Below are 26690 nucleotides of genomic sequence, written 5' to 3'. Positions count from 1 at the left end.
GTCGCCTAATACCACCATCTAAACATGGTCACTGGACATAACCAGACCAATGAGAATTACCTACAGGAGTTCTAAGGTCAGGTCCCCCAAACAAGCCAAGCCACATGATCAAAACTAAGTGAAGAAACAATGTAAATATCTAAATCAAATTTGGGTCATATGAGAATTATCTGAGAGTCTTTTTTTAAGGAAAAAATATGGATTTTTTTCTTTCCACTTTCAGCAATTATAATCAGGATCTCTGAAGATCAGGCCTGAGGAATCCACAGTTTTTGTTTGAAGTTTCCTATGTGCTTCTCATATGGTCTGCGTCTAAAGTACACCCATTCAGGCAACCTTCTTTCCTCTTTCAGAAGAAGAGCTGCCTGCTAGCATTATTAAGAATTGGTGGTTACACAGACTATTCATCTACACTAGGGAAGAAGACTGGATATACAGCCCTCATTTTTTATTTCACCTGTGTAGCTACAGACTATAAATCAGTGATATCTGTCTTGACAGATCACAGCTGCCAAATTCTTACTGTGCCATCCAATCTGCCTAAAAGTGCTTTGTCGTCATAAACAGGACTTCTGTTTACACTGTCCAGCAGGAACAGAAAAAAAGAGGGAAGACATGAGAGACAAATTATCTCTCTGCTTGAAGAAAAGTATGAGCCAAAATCTTTACCAAAGAGCTTCAATTCCAAGTCCAATAGAATGGATGAGCAAGAAAGGGAGGCTTTACAGTATTGTTTTGTTTGAAGAGCTGTGAGTGTGTATCTAGATCATCTGAATTGGCCAAACATCAAATACCAGTATAACCTTACACAAAAATCAATTCCAGATGGATGAAAAATGTAAATGAAAACATAAAAGAATTAAGATATGTGGGTAAATATTTTTCAAATCTTGGGGTAGGGAAATGTCTCTAAATACATCACGAATATAAGAAAGCACACAAGACTGAAGATTTTGACTACCCAAGAATTGAAATCTTTATAGCAAAAGAAATCATAAATAAGTTTAGACGACATGTGGCAGAGTGAGGAAAAATATATTTGTGATATTTCTGGACAAGCAAAGGGAAAATATCATTATACAAAGAGTTCTTACAAGTCAATGAGGAAAAAAGAAAAAAGAATGCCCCAAAGGAAAGTATTCCAAGAGCATAAATATAAAGGAACATAGGTAAGAAATAAAAATATGGAAGGCTATTAACTCTCTCTAAAAATCAAAGAAATTTAAATTGAGTAAGAATGAGCCATCATCTTTTCAACCCACAGAATTACAAAAATGAGAATATGAGACAAATCCTCTTTTTATAAGAGTATGGGCAAGCTGGCACTCTTGTCTTTAACTGATAGAAGTAAAAATTGGTATAATCTTTGTGGAGTACAATCTGAAATAAATATCAAAAATAAAATAAGTATATCCTTCAATTGCATTCTGCTAGGAATTTACTCTAAGGAGGTAAATACAAAGAATAAAAATGTAGTTAAGCACCAAGTTTGTTCAAAAATGAAAAAAAAGATTGAAAAAAACCCAGAAGTCTAATAAAAGAGAATTTATTAAGTAAATCATAGCACATGTGTATAAATAGATGTGGTCATTAAAAATGGTGTTCAAGACCTGTACTAAAGTGGAAAGACTTCCATGAAATGCTACTCATGTATATGATGATGTATAGGATCTCATTTACATAAAATCCTATGCAGTGATCTGTTTACACATGCATTGCAAGGCATACGTAAAGATATTCATGAAAATCTTAATAATGGTTATATCTGGATGACGGACTTAAGGTCAAAATTATCTTCTTTGTAGTGTTTCTGTTTTGTTTGAATTTTCTACAATGCATAATTCTAGCTTATTAAAAATAAAGCTCTTTTAAAATAATTTTGAGGAGTTACCGTCATGGCTCCATGGTTAACGAACCCTACTAGTATCCATGAGGACACAGGTTCAATCTCTGACCTTGATCGGTGGGTTAAGGATCTGGTGTTGCTGTGAGCTGTGGTGTAGGTCGCAGACATGGCTGAGATCCTGAGTTGCTGTGGCTGTGGCATAGGCCGGCAGCTGTAGCTCCGATTCAACCCCTAGCCTGGGAACCTCCATATGCTGCAGGTGCAGCCCTAAGAAAACCAATAATAATAATAATAACAATAAAATAAAAAATAAAATAATTTCGAGCTAAACACAAAATAATTTTAGGCTTTAGTATGGTCTGGGATCTCCACCACTGCCCAAATGACTATCATTTTCTGTCATTTCTTTCAAATTAAAAAAAAAAGTAAACTTTTGGTAAGTGAAATTTGGTAAAAAAAAAAAAAAAAATTAAAAGACTTAACTTCAATCAAAGAGTCAAAACTCATACATAAAGAAGGAAAAGGAATAACCAGTATACGTTGGAAGCAAATAAGTGATTCTTACTTTGTCATAGAATAGATATTTATTTTTTCCTACCGAAACAGCCTAACTGGATCATTCTAACAGACTGTCCCTACCTAACTTTTTGAAACTAGAATATTTTCTGGTGCAAATTAGCATGATACCTTCTATTTTCACTTCAAGGAAGAAATGCGCTTTGGTGCCAAAGGAAGATGAAATGATCATACAGTCCTCATGTAGTAAAGCAATTATCAGTTGCTTTAATCCTGCTGTTATAAGTAGTACATGATGAACTTCATAAAAGAAGTTTCTATCTTATCGAGGAATATCATATGTGAATTAAAAAATGATGCATTTTCAACTTACGCAGCTTGATTAAATATTCTCAGCACAGCAGTATGTTAAAATAAAGCCTCAAATTTATATTTACAAATGTTCCTTATTATGAAACAAGTTCCCTTAAAATGTGCTCCGTTAGGCTCCATAAATATCGCAAAATTCACAGATTTCTAAAAATCTTACTGTATTCTTTTGCTAAAAGGTTTGTGAAAATCGGATTATATTTACTTCTGAAAAAAAAAACTCAAACGACTTTCTTCACTCAGTCTTCTCTGTAGACTGGGCTCAGTCATTCACAATCAACAATGTCAATTTAAAGCACTTTTCTGTGTTCCATGGTCCATAAACCTAAGAACAGCTTTTAAATAAGACAAAAACATGTCACAAAGTATCAAAATAAAGTATTCCTTATATCAGTATCTTACTCATAGACTAACCTATCCATATAATTTTTTTTTTCTTTTTCAGCCACACCTGAGGCATATGGAAGTTCCCTGGCCAGGGATCAAATTCAAGCCACAGCTGCAGCCTATACCATCCATAGCTGTGGCAATGGCCAGATCCTTAACCCACTGTAACAGGCTGGGGATCGAACTGGTGCTGTTGGAAAGAAGCCAGATTCTTAACCCACTGTGCCACATCGGGAACTTCCATATTCGTATTTTTTAAATTGACATTTAACAATTTACTAAAAGCATCTAAATGAATACAACAGCATACTTACTTGGCAACTGAGAACATAAATACAATGCAATGAGTTTGCACATGTGGTCAGAGAGCATTTACTTGTGGAAAGGACATGGTTTTAGAATGGTAAAGCTAAAAGCCCTTGTTTACTGGATGGTATGGCAAGAACAGAGCATCATTACAGGGGAACTTACTGAAAAGAACAGTAAGAGTATTGCACAATTCTTGGACCTCAGAAAGCCTATGCTCTAGTCCTTTTTGTTTAAGAACAGGGAAACAGACATAAGTCAGGGCTAGATCCTAGTTGGACATAAGGTCAAGGCATGGCAAAACAGTTCAGTTACTCCTAGAAGTCCAGACTAAACTTTAATTGCCCATGCTTCACAAGGAATCCATGAACATCCACTCTGGAAGCCTCAGAGTCCTCTCAGAGGAGCATCATAGTCTAAATGCATGTGGCAAGCTGGGGAATTCATACAGTTATCTATCTACTGGTGCGATTGTAATTTAACTATATTTGGAGCCATTGTAACTTCAACAGTTCCATGGGAAATGATCCATATGGCTCCCAAGATCTGCTTCTAAAGAGATGTGTGTGTGTGTGTGTGTGTGTCTGTATGAACACATATATAATGTCTGATACATATATCATTATATATGCATGATCGTTAAATATATACAACTCAGTATATGTGTGAATACTAATTATATGTTCTATATATACATACATATAATATGTATATTTCTGCTCTGAAGTGAATGCTTAAATGTAAATTCCTATTTTTATGCAGACAAGACCTCCTGAACAGAAGTTGGCAGAAGAGTTTGCTTAGACGACACCATTGCGGTGACTCACTTGTGTTTTCACAACATGCTTTCTACCCAGCACCCATGTCTATTTGTAGCCTCACAATAAAGGCCCTATGTGAACCATCTCTGAGCTGCCTGCCTTTAAAAGCAAGGACACTGTTCTCAGTTGACTCATTTGAGCTGCCTGTGCTTTTTCCAATAACCCACTGCCACATTTATGAAGGCATGTGATATAATTGAGGATTATTTCAGGCTGTGCCAATGCTTTTCTGCTTAGTCTTTATCTAGTGTTTGGAAAGTCAAAAAGAAGCTAGAGGACTTCACCCTCCTAAATAAACCCAATACAAACCACTATTGCTATCTCTTGGGGGCATTAAAAAAGGTTGCTTTATCAACACTCTAGACTGCAAATACCCACAGGATAGGCATTTTTACCTATTTTGGTCATATTATCTGTATTCCTAGCACTTGGATAGTGTCTGGCACACAGTATGAACATTTTTCAAAGGAATGGATCAACCTTTGCCTTAGACCTATGAAATAACCTGGGCCTCAGCACAAGATCCACAAAATATTTTATTGTTCTGATGCCAAGTTAAGAAGATATCTACTGCCAAAGCATCAAAACCTCTGTATGTTATACAGATGGACAACAGGCACATGAAAAGATGTTCAACATGGCTATTAGAGAAATGCAAATCAAAACCACTATGATACTGCCACTATTAAAAACAGTATGAAGGCTCCTCAGAAAACTAAAAATAGAACTACCACATGATCCAGCAATGCCACACCTAGGTATGTATCCAGAAAAACTATAATTCAAAAAGATACATGCACCTCTATGTTTACAGCTGCATGATTCACAATAGCCAAGACAGGGAAACAACCTAAATGTCCATTAAAAGATGACAGGATTAAGATGTGGTACATATATGCAATGGAATACTACTCAACCTTAAAAAAAACAAAATAATGTCATTTGCAGCAACATGGATGTAACTAAAGAATATCATACTAAGTGAAGTCAGTCAAAAAGAGAAAGACAAATACCATGTAATATCACTTACATTCAGAATCTAAAGTATGGCACAGATGGACCTATCTACAAAACAGAAACAGACTCACAGATGTAGAGAATAGATCTGTGGTTGCCAAGGTGGAGGGGGGACTGAGTGGGATGGACTGGGAGTTTGGGGTTAGTAGATGCTAACTATTACATTCAGAATGAATAAACAAAAAGGTCCTACTATATAGCACAGGGAACTACATCCAATCTTCTGGAATACATCGTGATGGGAAAGAATATTTTAAAGAAAGAATATGTATATGTACACCTACACACACATATACATATATAAACTGAGTCATTTTGCTACATAGCAAAAATTGGCACAATATTGTAAATCAACTATACTTTAATAAAAAATGTTTAAAAAATAAATTATCTAGAAAAATAACAAAAAACATGACCAGGTACCACCTCACACCAGTCAGAATGATGATCATTAAAAAGTCTATAAATAACAAGTGCTAGAGACGGTGTGGAGAAAAGGAAACACTTCTACACTATTGATGGGAATGTAATTTTGTGCAGCCACTGTGGAAGACAGTGTGGAGGTTCCCCAAAAAACTAAAAATAGAGTTGCCATATGATCCAGCAATCCCACTCCCAGGTAGATATCCAGAGAAAATTGATTTGAAAAGGTACATGCACCCTAATACTCAAAGCAGCACTATTTATAATAGCCAAGACATGGAAGTAACTTAAATGTCCATCAATAGATGACTGGATTAAAAAAGATGTATATAATGGATTAAAAATGTATATATATATATACAATGAAGTACTACTCAGCTATAATAAATAACAAAATAATGCCATTTGCAGCAACATGGATGGATCTAGAGATTATCATACTAAGTGAAGTAAAACCAAGAAAGATAAATTTCATATGGTATCACTTATACATGGAAGCTAAAAAATGATATAAAGTAACTTATTTATGAAGCAGAAATAGACTCACAAACATAGGAAACAAATGTACGGTGATTAAAGGGGAAAGAAGATGGGGGAGGGATAAACTAGAAGTTTTGGATTAGTGGATACAAACTACTATACATAAACCATATAAATAACAAGGTCTTACTGTATAGCACAGGGAATTAGATTCAATATCCTGTAATAAATCATAATGGAAAAGAATATAAAAAAGATTATGTATATATATACATATACATATGCGTATAATTAAATCACTTTGCTGCACACCAGAAAATAACACTGCAAATCAACTATACTTCAATTTAAAAAAACAACCCTCTTCACCCTCTGTATGTTAAAGTATATATACCCTTTCAGTCTTGACACATCCTTCAACATATTAAATAACCTTACTTCCTGATCTTCAAAACAGATAAAACCAATAGATCTACCAAAGTCATCTACCATTGTAAGAAAACCTAATACAATGACCACGTGTGCAATTTTTCCATGTTTAAATACAAGGACTTACAAAATTACCATGTAACTACTGAGTCAGATATGCATGTGCACATACTAGTCAATTTATGTTTATACAAATTATTTTAGATTCATAAACTCAGTGCTTAGATCTATGAACCCATTTACTAATAGCATTGTTCCACCTCAAAGAAACTGACAATATTCAGGGAGTTTCCATTGTGGCTCAGTGGTTAACGAACCTGACTAGCATCCATGAGGTCATGGGTTCGATCCCTGGCCTCGCTCAGTGGGTTAAGGATCTGGCGTCGCCATGAGCTGTGGTGTAAGTCGCAGATGCGGCTCAGATCTGGCATTGCTGTGGCTGTGGCATAGACCAGCGGCTACAGCTCTGATTGGACCCCTCACCTGGGAACCTCCATGTGCTGTGGGTGAGACCCTAAACAGACAGACAAAAAAAAAAAAAAAACACCTGATAATATTCAGTGTAGCAAATATCTATTCAGCAAGCATTAGTTTTTATATCTGTTTTTCCAGGTGTCTGCCACCCACTGAGAGTACCAAATTGTAGTATTTCACCAATATATTTCTTAAAGGAAAAAATCTTCAGAAATGAGGAAAACAGGTCCCTCAATATTCTCATTCAGAGAAACTTTTAAAATACACTTTCAGTAGAATTATCAATGGAAGAAAACAAAATCCATTAAGAAGATGATCGTACAGTAGTTCTATGTACAGTTTTCTAAGGTACCTCCATACTGTTCTCCATAGCGGTTGTACCAACTTACATTCCCACCAACAGTTCTTTTCTCCACACCCCCTCTAGTAGAAGAAAAAAATTGTATTGGGGAAATAATTTAAAAAAAGAAAGAAAGAAAAGAAAATGGTCAGAGTTCCTGTCGTGGTGCAGCAAAAACAAATCCAACTAGGAATCACAAGGTTGTAGGTTCAAACCCTGGCCTTGATCAGTGGGTTAAGGATCCTGCGTTGCCGTGAGCTATGGTGTAGCTTGCAGATGCGGCTCGGATCTGGCGTTTCTGTGGCTGTGGTGTAGGCCAGCAGCTGTAGCTCCAATTAGACCCCTAGCCCGGGAACCTCCATATGCCTCATGTGCGGTCCTAAAGAGCAAAAAAGAAAAGAAAAGAAAAGAAAAGATCAAACTATGTTGAGCAAACTATCCTCACAGGTTTGAATTAGATACTTTGAATTAAGTCAACTCCCAGGAGTAATACCCAACAAACGGTCATTTTCGTGGACATCCTGATGCACTGAAAGCATTTATGTCTCTCCTAAAATCTTTAGAACCCAGAAAACGGCTTACTCCACCAGCAAGGCCTTTCCCACGACCTTTTTCCCAGAGGAGATGCCCATGGTAACTATAGATGTTACACAACAGAATCCTTTACTTTAAAGAGCTGGCCCATATGGAAATTAATTCACCAGGAGGGATCCACAATAGACTTTAACAGATTTCCTCCTCATCTCAGATGCAGTGTTTTAAAGCTAAGTCTTATGAAGTTGAAAAGGAGTTTAATTCCGTTTAAAAAGACAATAAACTAACACATAAGATGAGCCATAATGTCTCCATCTCAATGAGAACATCTTTGGAAAAAAGTGTTAAATCTTCACAAGAAAGTCTCTATATTCTGAAAGACAGAAGGAGGGCTTGTTCTTGCCACCCTCTCAAAATCACAGCTTTTCCTTGATTTTCTTAACATGTGGCCGCCTGAATTATCTTCTCCACGCTGGCCTCAGGCTGCTTCCCCAGTGCTTTCTTTTCCACTTGCTCTCTTGAAGGATGTGCTTTAGTTATCAACATGCTCTCATTTACTGCTGTGGCTTAGATCACAACTGCGACTCAGATCTGATCCCTGGCCCGGGAATTCCATATGCCACAGGCCACGGGGTGGCCAAAAAAAAAAAAAAAAAAAAAAAATGCTCTCACCTAAAAGAAGCATAGCTGCCCAATCTGAATACAGAGCAGATTTTATACAAACACCATTGACATCACTGTTACAATGTAATTTATTCATTCTTGTCTTATGAATGAAGGGAAAACACCCTCTGTGTCTATTTCATCTCTGTGTCCTACCATGCTTGGTTTCTATTCCCCATGCCTGGGAACATATGGATCTGTGAATTTCGCATTTTTAAAACAGTTGACAATCTTTCAGGCTCACTAGATTTCACCCAAGAATTTGAATTTTCAACCTCTCTTTGAAAATCAGAAAATGAAGGGATACTGAGTGCCCATTCACAGGAGCACAAGCAAAGCCGAGGGACCACCTCCCCCTTCCAATGAAGCAGGAGTCCTCAGCTATGATGAAGTCCAAATCAGTCCTGTGGAAAAGTCAGGTGGCGAGCCCTCAGTCCCCAGCTGTTCCAGACACCCCAGCCTAGCCCCAGACACGTGAGGAAAGACACCCTCAGGCAACTCCAACTTCAGCACCATCTCACCACGGGTCTGCAAGGACCAAAGAGAACCACCCAGCTGAGGCCATCAACCATCAAAACTATGAGAGAGGACAAAAAAAAAAAAAAAAAAAAAAAAAGAAAAGAAAAAAATGAATGTTTGAAGCCTCAGATTTGGGGGTAACCTGCCATGCAACAAGAGATGAAGGCTGAAAGATAAAAGTGCTCTTAACAAACAAAATACAATTGTGTAAAGGGATTTCTCCCTTTTGGCTGAGGTCAACATAGATGTCATAAAGTGTTTCCATCTTATTTTTATGTTTAAGCAGAAATTGAAAACATGAATATGCCCAGGGGAGAAAACAGAAGTAGAAGAAAAACAATCCTTTGGAATCAGCTGCACTCTAAAAAATAAATTAGCTGGTTAGTAGCACTTACGAATGTCACACAGGTTAAACAGTAATAAGCAGTAACATAAAAGGACAGAGTTTGACAAGAGTTTGAATCTGGTTCTTTTCAGCTTCCCTCACTAGTCTATATTCAGCACTTAGCACAATGCCTCTTTCTCCTTAATGGCTAGATCAACTAAAAGTAGTTTTGTGCATATTTTTCTGATTATGGGAACTTAAAATATCTTTTCTATCACTAAAATCTCATCTATTATGGATACAAAGGGAAGGTGAACACCACCTGCAAAGTTACCAACAAATTGTGCTTCATACAAAACAAGTGAAGTCCAGAGTCTTCAGGGCTTAATAAGAAGCAGGTTCAGGGACAGGAAAACCAACTCCTAGCTTTTATTCCTTAAAGCTGAGTTTTACCGGTAGAGACACAAATCCAATCTTGAGCCAGTCACTCCGTCGTTTGCTCACACGTAAAAGAAAGCTAAGCGGCCATGGCCCCAAGAGTGTGATCATCAGGTTTAACAGTAAGGTAATAAAAGGTAATAAAAGATCTAAACCTTGTAACTGGCACAAAATGAAAGCAGCTGATGTGTTTTTGCCCAAATAGAACTGTATATCCTCATTTCCTTCCCTTCTTTTCCCCACTTGTGATTCAAGCCAGATTTCATCGAGCTATTTTTGTGATTACTAAAATGCTGGAAATACAGCAGCAGGCCAGAAGCAAAGTAAAATGCAGCATCGAGCGAAAAGAAAGAAAATCACGCTGAGTAACTGAAAGGCCATCTGCTTGGAGCTGAGCTGTAGGGGTGAGGAAGGCAATCTGGGCTGTGCTATTTGTGTCTCCCCCAAACCAAACCCACCTGCATGTTGTCAGTGGCATCCCCAAGCAGTCCTCCAAAAGTGATGGCATTAGTTACAGTTGCCAGATAAATGAAGAGAATTGCTGAAAGCGCCTGGATATTTAAAGCATCATAAAAATCACTGGCAAAAAATGGTGCTTTCCTCTTTATGTCCTTAATGAGTCCACCACAGAACCTGGGTAGGGAGAAAGCAAACCAAACATGTCACAAAAAATAAATTACCATCAAATTAACCAAGAGATAACTTACTAAAGCACAAAGAATTTGTATTTAAAGGGTCTGAATCAACAAGATACCATTTAATCACTTAGGATAAAACCAGAAAACTGTGAAGGGATAAATCTTCTGTCTCTTTTTCGGTCCCAAAAGTAGGCGTCACATTCCCTAGAGACTACACAGTTGGTCTTTAGGTGAGAATGAATTGCACGGATGAATTAAATTTTTCACTGTCTGAAGAAAACCATCCAAACACATGAGCAGATCATATAAGTGCCCTTTATAATCGTGCCATAGCTTCCTTTCCAACCTCATTCATTCATTCACTTGCTCATTCATTCCACAAATGTTTATTGGGCATCTGTGATATTCACTCCCAGCACTCTTCCTGGTGCTGGAAGTAATAGCAATGACCCACACAGGAAAAAACATGCCCGGTGTCATGAGTTACTTTCGGGGAGTGGGAAGGATAAAATAAGCAAAATGCATGGTGCTAAAACGCAAAAAAAAAAAAAAAAAAAAAAATGAGGTGGAGAAGTTGGGTTATGAAGTACTAGAGTTGCTGTGGTTGAAATTTAGTGGCAAGAACTGGCCTCCCAAGCAGGTGACTTCAAGGTGAGGATTGGAAGGAGCTGAGGGAGGAAGCCAGCAGGTGTGTGGTGGAAAAGCATGGCAAGCTGAGGCCCATTACATCTGGTCAGCTGACTCATTGGTCAACTCATCCTCGCAGTCAACACCCGCCGCCTTCCCCGTGCCGTGGTTTCTGCCTACGACGCCCTCCCTCAGAGCTCAACAGCCCTCTGATGTCTTGACCCCCCAGTCATGTTCAGACTTCCACGAGGGGCTGTCACCCTTCTCAGGGCTGTCTGTCTATCTTAGCTGCACTCAGCGCCCAGCTGCAGCTTGCTCTGATGCACAGGGCCGTGCGTACATGGTACTCAGCACCCTGCAGATACTCACTGCATTTAAGAAAGGTGAGATACGGAAACAGTGAAATTCCAGTCTGATTAAATAAAGTTACAGCCCCCAAATTATATCTGTAGAAAAGGATATTCCTAATGGAAATAATTTGTAAAGAACTATTCAGAAAAAAAAAAAATTGAGGCAAGAGAAGGTTCTCTGTCCTCTATTTTTTAGCAGGGAAAAGGTGAGAAACAGCATCCTCGAGAGAGAGATCCAACTGGGTCATCGGGGGAAGAAAATTACTTAATTTCACTCAGATTCAACTGTATATTAAAATGACACATTTTGTGCTTTCCAAAAGCCTGCAGTGTTTCTTTAAAAGTATCTTGGCGTTCCTGTCGTGGTTCAGTGGTTAATGAATCCGACTAGGAACCATGAGGTCTCGGGTTTGATCCCTGGCCTCACTCAGTGGGTTAAGGATCCAGCGTTGCCGGGAGCTGTGGTGTAGGTCGCAAACTCGGCTCGGATCCTGTGTTGCTGTGGCTCTGGCGTAGGCTGGTGGCTACAGCTCCAATTCAATCCCTAGCTTGGGAACCTCCATACGCCATGGGTGCAGCCCTAGAAAAGGTGAAAAGACAAAAAAATTAAAAAAAAATAAACATAAAAGCCGTATCTCTATAAAATGAGGATCCTATTTACAAGTGTAGTTAACCCAAAATTAAACGGAGACCCTAACAGTGAAGGTATAATTCTAATGAAGAGATTTAGCCAAAGTGATCTGGATACTGGAATTCCCAGCTGCGGGCCCAAGTGAGGGTGACCTGGGAGTTACTCCTTCCTACAACCTGATGCCCACTTCCAGGTAAACGTTCTGGGAAGAAGTGAAATCACAGAAGCCAACTCCCTTTTTCTCCAACACCAATTACTCACGCCACCCCAGTCACACCGACCTCGAGGCCACCCAGCACAAAGCAGGCACTCTTCTGACCCTCTCCCGGCCCCACCACTACAGGGTCTGGCTCCCACCTTCCTCAGGCTCTTCCTCAAATGTTCCAACTCTTCTAAGGCCATCGCTGACCACCCTAACTAAAATGCTCATACATTTATCCCATTGCCAAACCCCCTACTTCTGCTTTATTTTGCCCCCAAAACTCAGCTCCTCCTTTCCTTATTTGCTCATCATTTGTCTCCCACCACTGTAACGAAAGACCCAGAAGAATGGGGGTTTTTCTGGAATTCCCTGTGCATCCAAGTCCTTGCCACTACTCGGTACACGGTAAGTGCTTGCTGGCTGACCAAAGGTGCAAACTGGTGAATGAGATGCTGATGAGAAGGTGAAGGAAATTCTGGTCAGACAAGGACCTCACGGAGGACGACGGAAGCATCCATCAGTTACCTGCCGGTGCGCTGCAGCTCCTCGCAGTCCGCGTGGCCTCCTCCTCCATGGCCTCCATCGTGGGGCGTGTCCCCATTCATCTGAACATTCTCTCCACCTGAGTACATATTCTTTCTAAGCAAGACAACAGAGCCCAAGAGACTATTAGCTTATTCCATCCACCTGACTCTTGGCTGGGTCGTGCACTCGCTAATGAAGAGATGGCCTAAAAACCCTTCAGGAGAAAGGTTATCATTTCCTGCTGCCATCTGCACAGGCAGCTCTAAGTCTTCGGTTAAGACCCAAGACAAATGACTCAATGAACAGAAAGTTGAATCAACTGTTGTGCTGTATAAGAGGGAAAGCGTCTCCCTTGGAAAATCACTGATTTCCAGAAAATGTGTCTCCTCTATTATCTCACCTCTTAACCTTTAAGATCTAAAGGGAGTCATCTTGAGTAAAGAGATCTTTCCATATATGGAGAGTCCTTGAACTATCCCCAAAGAATCTCTGCAGTGTAGTCCAGGATAAAAATCTTAGCGTCTGTAATCACTGAATAATATCACAGCATATAACACTCATTTTGCAGTGTAACGGACTGTCAAACCAAGGCACATGTGTCATTCATTTGAGAGAATGACTCAAGTTCAATGGAAACCTGAAAACATTTGGGCAGTGGCCTGAACCTATTCCTTTTCCAAACATAACCTCCCTCCCAGGGATGAAAACTCTCGACTGCCTGATACTCTCACCTTTTGTCGGATGACGGAAGACTCTTAGGAGGCTCTATCCTGATCGCTGGGTCCCATTCCCCGGGTGGCAGGACGATGACTTCGTCGAGGAACTCATCAATGCCCGCGATCAGGTCCTGCCTATCTTTCGCCTTATAAGCAATGTCGTGGAACACCTGCAGAAAGAGAAGAGATGTGTGGATCCAGCAAGAGGTTTCTCCACATGCCTCACATCACACCGACCCTGGAGAAGACAATCCATAATCCACGCTAACATTAACATAACCACACTCTCCTATTTTCCATTGTTCAGCTTGTCCCAAAATATTTCGGGATTCAGGTAATGAACTCAAAGAATATAGGTAGGGGCATGAGAAAACAGCTGTGTTTCTCTTATACTTTTTTTTTTTTCCTATCCATACCATACACCAACACTGCCTTTCATCTCCCGCTGGTATTACCAATACAGATAGAGTAGCCATGGAAGCCAGGTGAAAATGGTTTAAAGAAGATCATTTCCTGAAATAAAAACTACTGGAACAAACCAGTGCTTATAATTCAAGAAGGAAAAGTTCAAGCTGAGTGTTAAGACTGGGCTAAGACCCAAGCATTGCAGTTCTCAAACACACAAAAAAAATATGAGCTACTAAAAAAAGAGAAAAATCTGAGTATCTGAGTTATACTGACAACACATAAAGCAAAGGGCTCTAAGTGGGTGCTCATCCATCTTTTTGCAAGGCAATAACAAAACTGTCCAAGGTAGCCAATGCTCCATGTCTTTTATGCAAATACCCAAAGAAGGAGCTTCCAGAACCTACATAATCTTCTTTGTCAATCCTCCCATTCTTCCAACCAAGTTAATGATCTGAAAGTGCTTTATACATTGCCTAAGCCTTTCATATCTCATAAGTCAAATTCATAAGTCAAATTCTTCCAGGAGAGAAGATGGCCTCTGTTCAATACCCTTGCCAATTCTTTTTTTTTGTCTTTTGTCTTTTTAGGGCCGCATGCATGGCATATGGAGGTACCCGGGCTAGGGGTCGAATCGGAGCTGTTGGGCCGGCCTATACCACAGCCACAGCAATGCCAGATCCGAGCCATGTCTGAGACCTACACCACAGCTCACGGCAACACCAGATCCTTAACCCACTGAGAGAGGCCAGGGATCAAACCTGCAACCTCATTGTTCCTAGTCGGATTCGTTTCCGCTGCACCACGACAGGAACTCCCCATCACCTATTCTTAAAGATCACTACTAAATCTCTTCTCCTCAACGAAAATTTAAAAAACTATCCAACAACATGCAATGGTCCGCCGGGGGTGGGGGGGTTGTTGTAGGGTTGAGGGGAGAGCAATAGAAAGTGCCAGCATGTCATCTGCAGTGGACACAACTGGCCACAGCCAGTTCTCTTGCTACCTCCCCCTCTAGAAGCCGGAAAGTCAGCGTCACTCTTCCAAGCTCCCCTTCAGGTAAGAAGGGACAGTTCTGACCCAGGAGATAAAAGAAAAAGGGAGGCTTTAGAACACCTGTTAAAACAAAGCAGCACAGCTACCATTACCCTGCCTTCTTCCTTCTGCCTTGAATACAGATGAGATGGCTGGAGTTGATGGCAGGAGCCACGTTACGACCACAGAGTAAGAGCCTGGACACTGGATTTATCACTAAGCAGTTGAGTTAAACCAATTCCAGCAACTACCTACTTCTAGATTTGGTAATATGTGAACAGAATAAACGCTAAAATGTTTAAGCCCCTCTAAGTCATATATTCTGTCGGCTGCAGCCCTAAAGCATTTCTAATTGGTATCTCTTAGAAAGAAGGATTTTTAAAACATGTGTGTATATATATGTGTATATATATATATATATATACACATATATATGTATATATATGTACGTATAATACACACACACAGATATGTATACACACACAATAAATAAATAAAAGAATGCACTGAGATGCTTAGTTGCCTCAAGGAGAAAAACCAGCATAGCTATTCATCAATGCTCCTGGGTTAGGTAACCATCTGACCAAGTAGAACTTCCATAACCAAATGCCCTAGTCTCCACTTAACACATGGAGAAGCTAACGAATCCAGCAATGAGGAAAAAAGGAAACATTTGGAAACAATATTAAGCTGGAAAGACACAAAAGCAGAAAGCAGTAATCCAATATTCTAAAAATATTTCTCCCACTATGAGACTAGTTTGGAGTTTTGTTATGTCTAAAATGTGCATTAGGATGTTGAAGGTATTATGAGGTGCGGCCACGATTCCAAAGTCCTAGAAACTCTGCAGTTAATGGTTGTTAATGCATTTTACTACATGGATTGTTTCTTCCCACAAGATAAGAAAACCATAAAAACAGGTACTTTCTGATACCTAAAGGAAAACAATGCATGATGCATTTTATTACGCATTATTTTATAGAATCCATCATTTCTGAAACAGTATCATTTAATATATGGACACGAGTTTCCAGAATGAATCTATTCAAGATTTTAAGAAGGTTTAATACAGTGACTTGAATTTTTTAAAGAATATTTCATAGACATCAGTTTGAAGAGCTGAAAATGTTTAGAAAAAGAAAGGAAAATATGTCTTATTCTAATGCAAAATTTACTGTTTGCAAATTGTCCAAAGTGGATATCAGTTCATTTACATGGATGACTGTACCTCTGGTTTAAAGAAGGCTAGTACCTACATAATTGTAATTGAGTGAACTGAAACAGCCCGCTCATAATATGAAAACACAAGGAGCTCATGCACAGATCACCATTGTCCCCACTCCTTACCTCGTCAGACATCAAGGTGGCAATGGCTCTGCCAATCTCATGGTAGGACTTGGCTTTCCCCTTAGGACCTAAGAGAATGAACAGGAACCTAATGGAAGAGGAAAGAAGCAAAGGCTGTAACACACATTTCAGCAGAACCAGTACACATCAAAACTGAGACATGTTTACCCTAATGCATAAAAAGGTTAGGTCTAGAATTCGTCTTTAACACAAAGGTAATATTCTCAGTAATATGAAAGACACACTTTCACACTTTCGTGAAACACAAACTGCTGTTCAGTTTACTTGGAAGCAAGGGAGAATTGAACATACACCTGAGAAGCTTCTTCACTGATTTATGAGTCTTTCAATCTTGTTTTTATAAACTTTCCTCTCGCTCCCTTTCTACTGACGTTCAGAATCTTTGGAGAAAACCTGTTAAGCACAATGACTAGAAGACTTGGTACATCTTCGGATTCGGTGGCTTTCCTTTACCCCATAAGGGTAGTGACAAATGATCCTCTCCATTCTTTTAAGAAGTATTTCTACTCAGAAGTGGCTGGGAGTCAGCACAGACCAAGTCCTCTTTTTTAAAAGTAAGCCACCTGCTGCCAGCCAAAATCAAGAAAAAGGAGATAAATTCAAAATAAAGCATCATTCACAGACAGTTAAAATTCTTTTACAGGCGTCCTCGTCTTCTTTTCCAAACATGTTTTCTTGATGCTCAAACACTGCTCCATGGTAAGTAGGTCCTGAAACTTGCAATCACGAGCTTATCTTGGACCTAAGGTCATCTCTTATCATGTTAGAAAGAATCCCTCACCCATTACAAGGGCAAAGATGCATGTCTCATCTGAGAAGTAGGAACCTGGATAAGTAAGTGAGTTTTTAAAAATATACAAAAGGAAACACTAGATAAATCCCTGCCTGGCTTATTTACAATTATGTCTTACCTAATGTGGAGGTAATGAGGACAATAAAAACCATCACCTTGTATGTTTACACAGCTTCTTAAAGCTTACAAAGCATTTCACATTCACACATCATTTAAACCCCAACAACCCTTCACAATAAGGATGGGTGTCTTATTCTTATTTAATGGTAAAGACACTTAGGCTCAAGGAAGTTAGCAGATGATGCCAAAGACTGTCCTTCTTATCTCCTGTTTTTTTCAGTACACAATTCTGCCTAATCACATCTGCCCAATCTATATACCAGGGTTGTGATTCCACAAAGAAAGGCTATCTAACTCTGAATCTAACTATGACTTCTATAGGTCACTCTGGGGAAAGATGTTGTGAATTCTTGGCTGAAGGCAAGAAATCTTAGGTTAAGATTTTATGGGACCAGAAATGGCTTAGAACTTTGGTTGGTTGATAATTTTTTTTTCCTTATTTATTCATATACCTTACTTCAAATAAGGAAGGACTCACAGAAAGTACTTTTCAAAGTATCAGGGTCCGTTCCCAAATACCCTTGAATAGTCAATTTCTGTTTTTCAGAGTAAAACTCAATCCAAAGGGTGAAGGAAAAAAAAAAGAAAAGAAAAAAACAGAAGAATGTAAGAAGGTAAATCTAAAAGTTTGATTACTCAGATTTTATACCAAAATAACCATAAAACTATTCAGTACTTATTTGCTTAGAAACCAGTTCTGGAGTGGAACAGTACACACTTTCAAGTGTTATCTCAGCAGGTGAAATAGCAAAAGCAATCAGAGGGCACAAAAGTCTATTCAAGTATGAAGGAAGTCATTGTCAGAATTAGATTTAGTTACTCTAACTATTCTAATGTTTCTTCCTTTGAAGCAGGACCTAAATAATACACCACTACATACAGTATAATAGAGTTCCTTTTTTTTTTTTTTTTGGCCTTGCCCGCAGCATGCAGAAGTTCTCGGGCCAGGGACTGAACCTGAGCCACAGCAGTGATAACACTGAATCCCCAACCACTGGGCCACCAGGGAACTCCATAAAGTATCTCTTTATGACAGTACATAGCTTTTCTCTAAAAGGATGGACCACTGATTTGAGTACAACACACACACACACTAAAGGGAAATACAAACTCATCAGGCAACACCTACAGCACTGGTCCCATTTCCCAATCCTGTTTACCTGTCTACCAAGGGCCAGCTGTCAGGCAAGACAACACGGGCACAGCTTTAGGCAAAGGGGGGCAGATATGGTGCAGAAAGAGAAAATGCATAACACCTGGATGCTGTACTCAATACATGTTTAATAATGGATTTCTTTGCCTTTCAGTTTTTATTATTTCAGTGTATCTAAATATTAATTTCTCCATAATATGTAATATCTAAAACCTACCCAGAACCACTCTCTACCTCTTCCTGGTATTTCCATCACGATTAGAGTTTATAAATACAGATTATGGAAATGTACATTCATCAACTGACACATGAATTAATTATCAGCTTGACTATACAGCAACAAAGGCAAGATAGTGCCTTATTAGAAAGTAAGGAAAATACTCTTCGTCACTAGCAATCCTCAAATATAATCCTTGGCAGACAATGGGTAACTATCCCGAGAGCTGAGAGAGTAATGGATCCTCTATGTTCAATCCTAAGAGATGAGGGCATGTATTTTCTACAAATATTTACTCTGGTCTTTAGTAAAAAGTACCAAAGAATGAACGGCAGTAACAGACCAGCAGTGACCATAACATTTATTACAGCAATAAACCCAGTATATGAGTGCTGTAGTGTTTCACTAACCCAGACATAAAGGTGCAACACCACGTTCCTGGGTAATTTTTATTTTAAAAGTTACATATATATATATATATATATATATATATATATATTCTTTTAATGGAAAATCACCAAGTGCCAAATAGAAATAAATTGTTACATATCAGTTTAATTTTTCACATTACTCCAGTCAGGAACTATCTAGTAAATCCATCTCCTTAAAATGATAGAAAAATCTGGCCACATACAAGCAGGAGGAAACATCACCTCAGGTCAAGAATTTGATCTGTAGCAAAGCAGACCCTTAAGAAGCTTCTAAGTTGAACTGCATTGTTGAAATGGGGTGTAGAGATCTGGGAAAACTAACAACACAGAACAACACGTCAAGTTGAAGTTCCTTCTGCCTGATACATGGTCTTTCCTCTCCCACCCTCAAAGAAGCAAAAACTGTTACAACTTTTATGATAGAAGTGCGTCCTGCCAAACTCAGCTTTTAGAATGTACTGAAAACTTCTGTCATGGCTCAAGCTGTTTTTTGTCAATGGACAGATGTTATTTTTAACCAGAAGCTTTTTTTCCTTATTAACAAATGAGAGTAAACATCACATTTGCGTGGCTGGAGAGGCACGGCCCATGTGGACAGCTCAGGGGAAATAATTAATTTAGGTCGCTGAGGTCTTTTTATTTCCTCCTAACTAGGAATAAGTCACACTTAGAATCTTCAATAGTGCCTGGTTGTCTCAAGAATTTTCAGGAGGCTTTTCTACTCTTACGCACTTTTCCAGACAACTAATCATGCCTGGAGAGGATGCCTCTAGCATCGCCACAACAAAAATAAGTACCAGATGATCTGTGTCTGGAACCAAGGGACTATACGCACATTCACAAAATAATTATAGGCAGAAACAGAACATAATATCACAAAAAGAGCCAGCCTTCCTAAACCACTCCATCTTTTCCGAAAGGATGTTCACCCCCCCCTTCCTGATATATCACAGCTATTTCTAAAATAAACTCAGCATGGACCAATCATTTACTCCCTCCTTTCAAAGCAACAGTGAATCAAATAACCCATTATTCATATTTAGCAGCTTTGGAAAGTGTGGCGAAACTGGAGCTCCTATAATCATGAGGACTACAGACCCACCATAACCAACCACACCACAGCTGGTAAACAGCAGCCAGCAACTGGGGTCATCACCCGGGACAAGACTGAACTAGCAGGACCTCCATCCCAAGTCCTCTAATAGAATTTCTTATGGTTTTGATGGTTAGGCACAAACAACTGCTTTTAGGCAAATCATTATTTATAACATAAAACATATATTAACTTACAATGGTAAAAAGGAGTAAAAACATTCTAATTTTTTAGAGGGATGAATATCTATTTGCCTTAGATGTGAAAATCAAGGTCAGAAAAGGACAAACCCATCAGGGGACTTTTATTCTTCTTCAGGGGAAAACCCTTAAGCATTTTATTCCAATCCACTCTGAGATCTCCTTGGGTTTTCCCTAAAGCCTGGCCTCGGAGTCAGAAATCTGCACTGACGGTGAATCTCCACTGTGACCTCCAACTTGCAACTGGAAAATGGGAATAATATTGATCCCTTCTGTGGCCCATAAACATGCTGAGTGGTGGCCTCTATGGACAGATGTAAGATGACAGCAAGCAGTGTCTGCAAGATGCTAAGAAAATCATACATGTAGCCCACCGAGTCAGCAAAGATCAAAGAACAGGGTTTCCTGGCTTTCACATGGGTGGCAAGAAGGAGAGAACACCCACCAAGTTGGTGGGAGGCCAGCTGAAAGCAGAAGGCGAAAACAGACCAACCCAAGGACAGAGTGGATAGAGAAACTTGTGAACTACACGAGGGGAGCACCTAGAGCCCCATTTCCTGAAAGGTGGATGGCAGTAATTCTATTTACTATAAACAGTAATAATAAGTATAAGTGAAAGAGCCTAACTTCCCTCCACCTTCAATAGGACAAAAAATGACTGTTGTTGTAAGATGTGCACAGAAACAGATTTTTCAGGTGTCCCTACAGGACCAGGGGATTGCGTGCATGGTAAAGCACACGGCTGAGTGCAGAGGCATCTTTCACAACGACTGAGCCCTCCTTGTGGGATTTCCTTTATTGGATTTCACAGGATGCAGCCACTGTAAATGGCCCCACATTACTCATGCACAAAAAAGCTAATGAGACTCCCTATTCAGTGATTATAGCTTCCCCTGCTTCAGAGGACAGCAAATGGATAAAACTATTTCCTGGAAAAATGTTAACATGCTAGGATATATGATTCAGATTATTGCCCTGAAATAGTTTAATGACATTATTGAATTCCATTCCCTTGAATTGCTTGAGCTCCTTTTCTTAATTCAAATGATGCTGGATTTTGCCTCAAGCCTAGTACCACCATGAGCTACAGAAGAAAATGAGCCAGACAGGAGCCGGTGATAAAAAGGGACACAAAAATATTCATGATTTGCTCCTCAATGAATCTGTTATTGTTAAATAAAAAGCCTTTGAAAATATTTGTAGCTTCAAGAGAAAAATAATAATAAAAATGAAAAAGCAAGAGTTCTTTAACACTTCTTGGCTTGTCTTTTTCTTTCCAGCTCCAGTAACGTTGGTCCAAAGAGACATAAATAAAACCATAGGGACACACAATCTGGACTTGGGCCACCATCTGAGTCAGCTAGCTGCTGGCCAGGTGACTGCTCAGATAGAACTGCAAGGCTCTGCTGGAATGTTTTCAGGCAAAAAGCTAATTTACAGAAAACACAAATCATGACAATCCCATTAATTGAATAAGCTAAGATCATCGATCTTTCCTTCTGCTATTTGTCCGATGACTGCTTATGTTATTCCTAGATTATAATATGACAAGTGTTATTCCTATTTTAAGTGTCTAAGAAATACAAAAGTGGGGTTTAAAAAAAATGCCCGTATGAGAAGAAAGAATAGCCTGTAATCTATAAATTGAGAGGCCTAAAGAAATGTTCTCCTCATCGTCCTCCTAAATTGGCTTAAAACAAACCTTGACCCCCCTCCCCCTTGGCTTGTGACTTTATCATGCTCAGACCATCTGAGATCACTGGGGATTCACAGCCCTACCTGCCCACCTGGGGAAACCTAAAAAGTCCCCTGCTCTTACTCTGGAACCCACAAAAGGCACCGCCCCCCAAAAAGGTTCTATTTATATGGTCATTTTCTAATGTCAACCTAAAGATTATAAGCTTCTCTTTCAACTTTTCCTAAGCACAAGTGAAGCGTTAACTTCTATTCACCTACTGCACTTCAGAAGTCAAGCTTTCCAACTCCTCTACTGAGCTCAGTTGCAGAGGGAAATAAAGAGGATGATTTCTAAGGTATTGTGCAGGGTAATGAGTACATGACTATAATAAGAGTAACAGGCTTCCTTTTAAAATAAAAATGTATGAGTCATAACACATAACAGTAAAGTGTGCAAATTTAAGTATACAGCTTAATGATTTTTACACGTGTACATATATATATAAAATGTACATACAGGACAATATATATAGATGTGTATGTGTGTATACAGAGAGACATGTATGTACCCACTACCAACTTTCTGACAAAACATAGAGCAAACGAAAACAACTCTGACCATTTACTATCTATATGATCTTAGACGAGTTACTTAAACTCTCAGACTCAGTTTCTTCGTTTATAAAATCCAGGTACCTATAGTCCACACTTTAAAGCAATTACTGTGAGGATTAAATAAGCTAAATCCATAAGAAACTATTACATGGCCCAATGAAATTATTATAATTGGTATCATTATTACTACTATACAAGTGCCAAGTCAACCTGATAGCATGAAAGAAAGTCAGAGTAAACCATTATTTCAGGTTAAGCTTTCCAACATGCTTGCTCTGGATGCAGCCTCATTCTATGGGTTCTCTGGCCTGAGGGAGAGGAGTTTTCCCTAGGACCACACGGTGGAACCCAGCAGGTCAGGGAGCAGCTTACCTTGTGGGCACAGGGACCTCAGTCAGGGCCCCCAGCATGACTGCCTGCTGTAGCCGAACAAAGGCAATAAAAGGAGAATCCAAGAAGTCGACCTCGCCAACAAGCACGTTGGAGGCTTCTGCATCACGTGGCAGTTTTTTCATGAACTTATTCTTCAGCTGCGTGGGAAGAGCCAAAAAATACAACTTATTTCCAGAGAAGGGAACTCAAAGGAATTCCTTTCTACATGAGTCTACACACGATTGGCAGGACCTAGCTATCCATTCTTCTATTATGTTTAACCATTCTATATTGTAATAAGCATTCCTCTGTACTTTGGAGTCAAAAATACAGAAGGTATAGTCACATGGTTTACATATAAGAATAATATGTACATATATAACTATTCATTTATTCACTCAATAAACATGTAGAGAATCCCCAATGAGCCAGGAACTGATCCAAGCCTCAGGGATAAGGGAGGCATCAATTAACTCCACATCCTCCTTGGGCACATATTCCAGCACTGGAGAAGTAAAATATGATATAAAGTAGTGATAAGTGCTGAGAAGGAAAAATAAAACACAAAAGAGGGTACTACTTCAGATAGGAAGGTCAAGGAAGGCCTCCAAAGAAATACATTTGACACTGGACAAGGGAACACGCCATGAAGGGACAAGCCAGGCAAAGATCTGGGCAAAGAACATTCTAAGCAAAGAGAATAGCAAATGCAAAGCCTCTAAGACAGGCAAGAGGCTTGGCAGTTATAGGAGAAGAAAGTAGGCAAGTACTGTGGGAGCTGAAGGGGCAAAAGAGAGAAAATGGCATGAAATGAAGATGCAGAGGGAGGCGGGCAAGTGGTAGGGACCTTGAAGGGCACAGTAAGGGGTTTGGGATGTTTTAGGTGGAAATTGCCTCCTAAAATTCAAGTAGAAATACAGAGTAGAAGACATAAATGTAGGAGATTTCACCATCTAAACAATATTTAGGACCATGGGATCAGATGAAACAACCTTAGATGGACAGAGAAGAGGGATAAGACCTAAACCCTGGGCTATTCTACCTTTTATAGGAATAAGAGGAGAGACTGGCAGAAGACATTGAAATAAAGCAGACAGCGAAGGAGGAGGAAAACCAGGACCTCATCAACCATTGGGGGAAGAGAGGGCTCAATCAGGAGAGTGTATCAGCTAAGGCAAAGGCTACTGCAAGTTTAAATAAGATGAGGAACTAAGAATGAACCGATGAATAGGGCAAGATGGAAGTGTTGGGTGATCCTGACAAGAGCTGTTACAGTGGACACCAGGCTACCCAGTCAAGAATGAGAGGTGAAAAAGTGCAGACAGGGCATAGAGAGAATTCTTTGGAGAAAGGCTGCTACCAAGAAAAGCCAAGAATTAGGGAGGTAGGTGAAGGAAGGCACAGAATAGGGGATTTCCTAAAAATGGGAAACCTGATAACACTCTGGAATATTTGTGAGAATGCCCTAGAAGAGATGGATGACTGCCGTAGGGGAAGGAGAATAACTGCAAAAGCAGCTCAAGCGACCCTGAACTACTGAGAAGAGTTACACCCACAGCACAGGGAGAGGGATTAGCTTCACACAGGCCAGAGAGCACAGCCATCCTAACTATGGAAGGCAGGCCATACAGGTACTGATGGGGGTGATCTGGGAGATTTGTGGGGTGAAGATGAGGGCTTCCAAAGACTCAGATATTTGCAGTGAAATACAAGCAATCTGATGGTGCAGAGGAGGAGGAGGAGGGAGGTATCTGGGAGCCTGAAGAAAAAGGCAAAGGTGTAAAATGGGTTTCTTGGCCAGCAGCAAATGTTGCTTTAACCCATTCACTTTGAAAGCTTATCTTATACACTCACATCAATGGGCAAATCCTCTAGACAGAAAATCAATAAGGCAAAATAGATCCTAAATGACACAACAGAAAAATTAGACTTCATTGACATTTTCAGGACATTACATCCAAAAAAAAAAAAAAAAACAATATACATTCTTTTCAAGTGCACAAGGGACATTCTCAAGGACTGACCACATACTGGGGGCACGAAACTAACTTCAACAAATTTAAGAGTACAGAAATTACTTCTAGTATCTTTTCAGACCAAAATGGCATGAAACTAGGAATTAACCACAGGAAAAAAAAAAATCAGAAAAAACTCTACATGGAGACCAAACATCATGCTACTAAAATACCAATGAGTCAATGAGGAAATCAAAAAGGAAATTAAAAAATACCTTGAGACAAATGATAAGGAAACCAACCATTCAAAATCCATGGAATGCCACAAAAGCAGTCCTTACAGGGAAGTTCATACCAACACAGGCCTTACTCAAAAAAGAAGAAAAATCTCAAATTGACAACTTAAGCCACTGCCTCAAAGAATTAGAAAAAGAAGAACAAACAAAACCTAAAGTCAGCAGAAGGAAGGAAATCATAAAGATCAGAAAGGAAATCAATAAAATAGAGATTCAAAAAACAATAGAAAAAAATCAAACCCAAGAGCTGGTTCTTTGAAAGGGTAATAAACAAAATTGACAAACCTCTGGCCAGACTCACCAAAAAGAGGAGAGAAAGAACCCAAATAAACAAAATAAGAAATGAAAATGGAGAAATGTCAATGGATACTTCAGAAATACAAAAAAATAAGAGACTACTATTAATAATTATATGCCAACAAATTTGACAACCTAGAAGAAATGGACAACTTTCTAGAGACTTACAGAGCACCAAAATTGATTCAAGAAGAAATAGATCAACTGAACAGATTGATCACTAGAAATGAAATTGAATATGTAATAAAAATACTCCCTATAAACAAAAGTCCAGGATCAGATGGCCTCACAGGTGAATTCTACCACACATACAAAGAGGAACTGGTGCCCCCTCTTCCTTAAACTTTTTCAAAAGGTTGAAGAAGAAGGAACATTCCCAAAGACATTCTATGATGCCACCATTACCCTAATTCAAAAACCAAAGATACCACCAAAAGAGAAAACTATAGGTCAATATCTTTGATGAATATAGATGCAAAAATTCTCAACAAAATTTTAGCCAACCAAATCCAGCAACATATAAAAAAAGATCACACACCACCACCAAATGGGATTCATTCAGATTCACAAGGATGGTTCAACATATGCAAATCAATCAATATCAGAAACCACACTAACAAAAGAAAAGTCAAAAACCACATGATCATCTAAATAGATGCAGAAAAAGCATTTGACAAAGTCCCTATCTATTCATGAAAAAAACTCTTACCAAAGTGGGTACAGAAGGAACATACCTTAACATAATAAAAGCCATTTACGACAAACCCACAGCAAATATAATACTCAATGGAGAAAAGCTGAAAGCCTTCCCACTAAAATCTGGAACAAGACAAGGATGCCTACTCTCACTTTTATTCAACATAGTATTGGAAGTCCTACCACAGCAATCAGACAAACAAAAGAAATAAAAGGTATCCAAATTGGAAGAGAAGAGGTAAAATTGTCACTGTATGCAGATGACATGATACTATATATAGAAAACCCTAAGGATGCCACACAAAAACGACTCAAACTGATCAACAAATTCAGCAAAGTAGCAGGAAACAAGATTAACATTCAGAAATCAGTTGCATTTCTGTATACTAAG

At 39.1% G+C, this 26690-nt stretch overlaps 1 protein-coding gene across 13 annotated transcripts in view; it reads right to left on the bottom strand.

Moving 5' to 3' along the window:
- The window catches only part of SLC4A4 (solute carrier family 4 member 4), a 347209-nt gene that overhangs the window by 92952 nt on the left and 227567 nt on the right, over window positions 1–26690 (bottom strand). For all 13 annotated transcript variants that reach the window (XM_084971070.1, XM_021100504.2, XM_084971072.1 and 10 more), the window contains 5 exon segments: window positions 23056–23213; window positions 16364–16451; window positions 13592–13746; window positions 12861–12974; window positions 10346–10520 (listed from right to left, as the gene is read on the bottom strand). In XM_084971070.1, the coding sequence (XP_084827196.1) occupies window positions 10346–10520; window positions 12861–12974; window positions 13592–13746; window positions 16364–16451; window positions 23056–23213 (690 nt within the window).

Source organism: Sus scrofa, chromosome 8, assembly GCF_054392235.1.
Source record: "Sus scrofa isolate SSC_HxYL_T2T_F1_AM1 chromosome 8, Sscrofa_HxYL_maternal_Yorkshire_Landrace_v2.0, whole genome shotgun sequence".
NCBI lineage: Eukaryota > Metazoa > Chordata > Mammalia > Artiodactyla > Suidae > Sus > Sus scrofa.
Note: the sequence above shows the minus strand (reverse complement) of the source record. Positions and strands in the feature narration are given on the sequence as shown.